Genomic DNA, 6904 nt, shown 5'->3' on the forward strand with positions numbered 1-6904 from the left:
GAACCGGAAGAGAACCCACTGAGAACCAGAAGAGAACCCACGCAGCATCATCCTGCTCATTGTGTCAGATCTAACAGAACCAGATCCAGAGAACACAGTTGTTTTAATCACCAGTTAAACAGCCAATCGTTGTTCTGATGAATCAGTTTTCCACATGGTTCATAAAACGTCACGACAGTGAAAAATGTTCAATAAGAAAATGTTTTCTGACCCCGAGAGATTCAGTGTTAAAGGTCATTTCAAGGATTTTAACTTGAACTCTGATCAGCTGTTTTTCTGACCTTGGACACATGAATATTCTGTTCTGTGTTTGTGCACGTGAAGTGTATGTGTGTGTGTGTGTGTGTGTGTGTGTGTGTGTGTGTGTGGTTATGAACAGTGTGTCTATCTGTAGTTTAATGTCCCTCTCACCTGCCCAGGTGCTGCAGATGAATCTGATACGAGCCTTTTCTCTTTCTTCTCTAACACTTTAGTTTTCACTCATTTTTCCAGAGTTGAAATGAAAGATTTTTCACTCCCTCCAGGATTTACAGACTGTTTTAGGCTCGTTGCAGCTGAAACATCTGATTTCAGCTTTTATTAAAAAATACAAGGTTTTTTGCCGCCATCTTTTTTTTGGTGAATGGATGAAAATGCAAGGTCGCACAGAATCCATAGGGATTGGTTGTATTTGCGTTAATCATGGCGATCCCTGGACGGACTGTGACGACGGCGCCTGAAAGAAAAGGCCGATGTCTGGGAGCCGCAGCTGTTTTCACACTCGTGTACAACAGGTGGAGAACCTTAATGACTACACCACCACGGCACGTAGTGATTACCTGTTTCTTCTTCTTCTTCTTCTCCTTCTTGCTGAGGTTGGCGTACGGGTCGTCGTCCTGCTGCTTGGCCTGCTCTGCGATCACGTCCTCAGCGCTCTGGTTACAGCCAGAGGAGGAGACAAGTTAACCCAGTGACCCGGCACAGAGCGGCAGAGGACAGAGCTCAGTGGAGGACAAACGTACCATCATCGTGTCCCCTCGGTCGCTGTCCTCCTCCTCCTCGTCCTCGCTGCGCGGCCGCTCGGCAGGTTTCCCTCTCTACAGAGACACAGTTAAACCACATCACTGTTGTGAACGTCAGGATCAGAACCAACGACTGAGCCTGAGCCCATCACTCGCCTTGTGCTGATCTTTCTTCCCCTTCTTCGGCTTCTCCTCCTCGTTTTCTGGAGACTAGAGGAAGATTATTCAAAGATTAGAAACAGGATCTGGAGCCAGAGCAACATATTTTATCAAAGTGAGAGTAAAGAGACAGAAAAGTGACTCCGCCTCCAGAACAAATTAATATAATAAATAATTAATGATCCTCAGCTCTGACACTGAGTCTGAACCAGTGACCTGATGCAGATGCTGTGAGACACCAAGGTGTAAAAAGTGTCTGTGTTTTAAGACTAGAGCTTCTGTCAGACAAACACACCGACACGTGATCATGGAGGATATGATGTCACCCACAGGCGACCAATGAGACGTCACCACGATTGAGAACCCACCTTGGACTTGGCCTCCACCTTCTTGGTCTTCTTTATAGTTTTCTCTTCCTCTTCCTCCTCCTCCTCCTCCTCCTCCTCCTCCTCCTCAGATGCAGCCTGTTGATTTCAAACACACACATCACTGTGAAGTCTGCAGCGTCTCTGAAACGTCTTGAGACTGATTCAGTTACATGAGAGTAAAACGCCGGTCTGCGCTGCACAGCCGGCGTTTGTACGTGGATTTTATGAGTGGATGGAAGATGCAGAGAACAGATGACGTAGGAAAAGAAAAAGGTTTTCCAGCTCCCACCTTCACAGGTTTAGATTTCTCTTTTCTCTTGTCCTTGTCAACCTCCTGCACCAAAGACGCACAGACATAAAGAGAAAGACCCACAGCTTTAACAGGAAGTCAGTTCATCACTGCTGCGACCACACGCCAACGAAAACACTCCCACATCACAAACTCAATTCACTGCACCACCGATTGATCAGGAGCTGATCTCAGTTTAGATCGATTGATCTTTAATCACTTTCCTATCTTCAGTCAAGTTTAATACATTAATATTAACTGACAGAGAAACGTCCTGTGTTAAACAGAGGAAAACTAATCCACACACACACTGAGCAGAAGAGACGTAAAACTGTTTTTACCTTCAGATTTTACTTTAAATAAATCCAGATGTTCACGTTTGTGTTGAAGCTTAAACTGAACAAACAGGCCAAAGTTCAGCTGGTGAAGTTCCCGTCAAAACAACAGGACGACGAGATCCCAGCTAATCAACCGTCTCCATGGAAACAGTACAATTTAACTGCTGTAAATTACTTAAGTTTTTTACTTAACTAAGGAAACCTTGTAAGAGATTCTGTGCAGGTGCTCTCGGTCTGAATCTACGTCTAACTTCTTAAATCTATTATTATATTGAGTCATTCCCCCTTTTCTTATTTTACCAATTCATTTAATCGATGTGAATGTTTCCGCTCGTCTGCTCCACAACGTTATTCAACCTTTAAACTGTTTTATCTGGTCTTGTAAAGAACTTTGTAATCGTGTTTTGAAAGACGCCGTTTATATAAAGCTGATTATTATCATTATTCATGTTAGCATCGTTTCAATTCTGACAACATCCAGAGACGATCAGTGAACGCCTCTTTTTGTTTTGTGCCAATTTTAAGCCGCGTGAAAAACAGTCCTGTACCTTTTTTTCCTCTTCTTCGTCCTGGTCCTCGTCCTCGTCGCTCTGGCTCTGGCTGAGAGCAGCAAAGATGTTTCCACCCTGAAAGACACCAGAGATGATGTTGACGTTATTCCCCCCCACACACACAGACGTTCTGTGAAGACCCCGCCCCCTACTCTCCCTCCGATTGGCTCCGACCCTGTACGTGTGAAACGGCGCCCTGTGCTCCTCCTCGAGCGACATCACAACCATCAAACACACCGGTGATTCAGAATGAAGAGAACTGTTGATGGTGAAACGCTCAGGTGTCCGTTACACCTGTCCCTGAAAGGCCCCGCCCAGACCTGACATCATCAGCTGAGGAAACTCTTTGTTGGTTGTGATCGATTTATTTTTGTTTTAGAAAGTCAGTTTAAAAATAACTCTTCCTCTTTTTGTTTTATTTAGTTTGATAAACCTGGATCTTTATTTCTCTCGTCACTGAGGAGTTACCTGTCACATCCGGTTTACGCTGTTTTCTTTTCCTCAAGAACGAGCTGCAACAACTGAAGTAAAAGCACCAATGCAACAATATAAAAATACTCCAATACAAAGTAAAAGTCCTGCATTAAAAACTCGCTTCTCCCACTGACGGACGGACAATAAACAATATGGCGGCTGCTCTGACTGTCGCCGGGCAGAAGATAAAAAAGAAAAGAAAACATCGACACCTAACACCCAGTTATTTCTGTTATGTTGTTATGTCACTTTCTTTGTCTTTGTCTTGCTTCACCAGAAAGTAAAGTACAAGTACCTCTGATGTGTACTTCAGTCCAGCACTTGGATTAAAGTACTTAGTTACTGACCCACATGTTCAGTGGAGACCTGTCTTGTACTCGCTCTTAAAGACTTGTCCAGGTTCTGAGTCTCAGACCTGGTGTGAAGCAGCTCGCTCAGTCTGTGACAAAAGGTGCTACGAAGAAGTTTGGGAGCAACTGAGTGAAAATATTCAGACGCAGCAGAGCCGCCGATGTGAAAACGTAGTTCGGGTTCATGTGAAGAGTCAGGAGAGGTGACGCAGTGTCAGGTAATGACAAACCTTATTCTTCTTGTTTCCTTTACTGGGGAGCGTGACTGTGGAAAGAGAAGCACAATGAACAATGAGCCGACGCGGAACAGATCACAGATATTCAGCTGTGAGGATCAGTGCGGCGGCGCCGTACCTGGCTCCTCCTCCTCGTCACTTGCTTGCACCGAGAGCTTTTTCAGCTTCATCATGACATCGTCGTCATCATCGCCCTCATCTGCATCTCCACCTTTTCCTTTCCGCCGGTCTTTCTTCTTCTTCTGAGGCTGAAGAACGAAAACAACATCTTCCCGTGAAAACAGAGCTTTGCTTCGGCACAGACCTGCAGTCACATTATCCAGTTCACTGCACAGAGTCAGAGTCGGTCCAGAGGGAAGGTTACCTGTTTGCCTTGCGTCTCTTTCACAGCCGCCTCTTGTGCCTTCTCAGGTTTGCTATCTGTGGCGAGTTCCTCAAAGAACTGGAGAAACACATTCACACAACAAATGAGACACGCTGTGCAACAGAGGTCGAACTTCAGCTCTGAAGCAGTTTGAATCTTAACAACGAGCCGCTGGAAGTACTCACACTCTTTTTCCCCTTTTTATCTTTCTTCCCCTTTTTCACAGTTTTTTCTGTTGGAAGAAAATGTCAGAGAGAACAGTCACAGCACCGTCAGACATCATTAGGTCACACTGCAGCTGAAATCAAACAACGACCTCGGGCCGGGCGATTAATCTAATTTTATTTTCAATTATGATTTTGGCTTCCAACGATTATGAAAACAAGATAATCAATATAAAACGATTATTGTGCCTCATTGATCTTGAGCGGTCAGGAGAGACTGTGTCGTGTTTGGCTGCTGTCACACACTCACATCTCTGTAACTTACACTCTTTTTACTCCTAAATGATCAGGTATAAGCAGTTTTCTTTTTGTAAAACGTGAGTAAACCTGCTAATAATAGCCGATTAAGCTCTTTTCCACGGTCACAGACGCAGTGGGGAGAGAGTGAGCTGCTAGCTGCCGAGCTAACTGGTAAAACAGATCTGTCACGTCTCAACCTCAGGTTGTTGCTCCTGTCGGTGTCAGAGCTTCAGAGTGAGACGCTTCCATCTGTGATTGTGTGTTTTTAAAACTTATTTCAGGGCTGCAGCTTCACTCTTTCATCCCTGTGCCACATGTGGCCGCATCTTCATCAATCTGACAACAGACGCAAATAAACAAACTTGCTGAACATTCAGTCCTACAACGACTTGCTGTTGAAAGCCCAATTGTGACTTTGGAAGTTTAAAGCACTGGATAACAAGTGCGTCCCAACAGGTTCAACAATTTTCATCTTTTTATGTTATTTTTTTCCTTAATTCTGATAGAGAGAGAAACAGAGAGAGAGAGAGAGAATGATGTGGCGCACAGGGTTGGACTCGAACCCGGGTGCCTTCATGCCCACGCTTGTGTCCCCTGGAGACGCTTCCTGTTGTGTTGTAGGACTGAATGTTCTGCGTGTTTGTTTATTTGCATGTGTTGTGATTTTTTTTTGTCAAATTGATGAAGATGTTTTCTGACATTTGCAGCGTGTTTGTGTCTTTGAATGCGTTTTCTTAAGATGCAGTGCGTTGAGCCCTCAGGGCCACCGTAGTTCACTACACCTGGACAATCTATGAGGAGGCCAGTGGTGGAGCGACACCGTACCAACACACACTCTCTCTCTCTGCTGTATAAAGAGCTGCTGGTTCAACTCCATTCACACAATAGGAAAGTCAACACTCCAGCACATTAACCTCAGTCAGCACTTCCATCCTCTTTGCTTCATTTCATTTGTTTCATGCAGGTAAAGAAAGTCAAAGCTAAAAAAAAAAGAAAGAAAAAGAAAATAGAAAAATAAAATAGGATCTGATTTTACTGTGAGAGGCTGATCCTTCACTCTCACATGTGTCAGTGCACACAGCAGCATTGCATCACTTTCACAAAAGGACCGACGCACAGTGGCTAGCTTTAGCTGAGCTGTGCTCTGTTCAGGTCATCCTTCACTTTTCCACTAATCAGTTTAAATTAGGTTTAATTTTAATCGTGAGGGTGATGCTGACGTGGACCCGTGTGTCCTTCTGTTACAACAAACTTTATTCATAAATATAGCCATTAAATACCGCCTTGTTTGTCCATACATTCCTGGCAGCAAATTATCTGATGAAATCAACCGCATGTAAACTGCACATACATCTCACAGCACCTGGTTAGATTAGATTTTTACATGACATGACATCATGTTAATGTTCTTATTAAAACGTTTAGGGCCCTGTCTATGTAGCTAATGAATTTACTTCAATTCTAACGTGAACAGTTGAGATGTTTTGCTTTATTTATTTATTTTTTAATTCAATCCGAATTGATCAGAAGATGATCACGAGTCAAGACAGAGTTAAAGTAGTGTGTGACTGGCACGTGCTGTTGTCAATAAGAAGATTAGGGTTAAAAACGGAAGATTTTCAGTGGAGTCCTGCACAGCTGACACCGCATCCCGTTCACTGCTAGATTAACGCTAGCTGTGCCGCTAGCCTGCTGCTAGCATTCACGTTAGCATAACATTCACGTTAGCTCACCAGCTGCCGGGGCGACTTCATCGTCCACCCACTCCGCTTCCTCTTTCGCCTTCCTGGGCATTTTGTCGCTTGAAATGTGACTTTGTGAAAACTGCGAAGCTAAAACTTTGTCCTCTTTCTATCCAGTGACGTTTATCAGCCACACACACATGTCATGCGGCCCAGTGACGTGATGATGCAGAAGCCGGGTCGCCGACAAAGTTTCTTCTTCTTCTCTTGGCGGATCGCAAACCAGCTTTACAGGTGCACAGCGCCACCTACTGTGTCAGAGTGCGTAATATCATGGGAGTGCCGTGAAAAGGTATAAATATGAAAAAGAATAAGAAAATAAATGTGGAAATATAAACAGGAATGAATGAAAGGATAAATAAGTAAATAATGTGGAAATATAAAGGGAAATAAATAAAACAATGAAAATATGCTTTTACCTATTGCTTTTGCTTTTTGTATTCAAAGGGCAGCGGTCTGTTTGCAGACTGCGAGAGGAGCGTAACTGCAAGTTGTCCAAATCACACAGAACCACACAAGATGTCAAAACAAGATAATGTCGGCAAGATGTCAGCTCTATGAAGACAAC

General features: G+C 43.9%; 1 protein-coding gene across 1 annotated transcript in view; it reads right to left on the minus strand.

Annotated features, from left to right (window-relative positions):
- abcf1 (ATP binding cassette subfamily F member 1) overlaps positions 1-6608 on the minus strand; it is a 13777-nt gene extending 7169 nt beyond the window's left edge. The window contains exons 1-11 of the mRNA XM_022757370.1: positions 6328-6608; positions 4316-4362; positions 4131-4208; positions 3885-4014; positions 3761-3795; positions 2704-2781; positions 1818-1862; positions 1529-1609; positions 1158-1211; positions 1002-1076; positions 819-914 (exon numbers count right to left, since the gene is read on the minus strand). Coding sequence (XP_022613091.1) covers positions 819-914; positions 1002-1076; positions 1158-1211; positions 1529-1609; positions 1818-1862; positions 2704-2781; positions 3761-3795; positions 3885-4014; positions 4131-4208; positions 4316-4362; positions 6328-6388 — 780 coding nt within the window. The 5' untranslated portion in view covers positions 6389-6608. The remainder of the gene's footprint in view (positions 1-818; positions 915-1001; positions 1077-1157; positions 1212-1528; positions 1610-1817; positions 1863-2703; positions 2782-3760; positions 3796-3884; positions 4015-4130; positions 4209-4315; positions 4363-6327) is intronic.
- Between the last annotated feature and the right edge of the window lie 296 nt (positions 6609-6904).

This window comes from Seriola dumerili, unplaced genomic scaffold, assembly GCF_002260705.1.
Source record: "Seriola dumerili isolate Sdu_G_001 unplaced genomic scaffold, Sdu_1.0 BDQW01000273.1, whole genome shotgun sequence".
Lineage (NCBI taxonomy): Eukaryota > Metazoa > Chordata > Actinopteri > Carangiformes > Carangidae > Seriola > Seriola dumerili.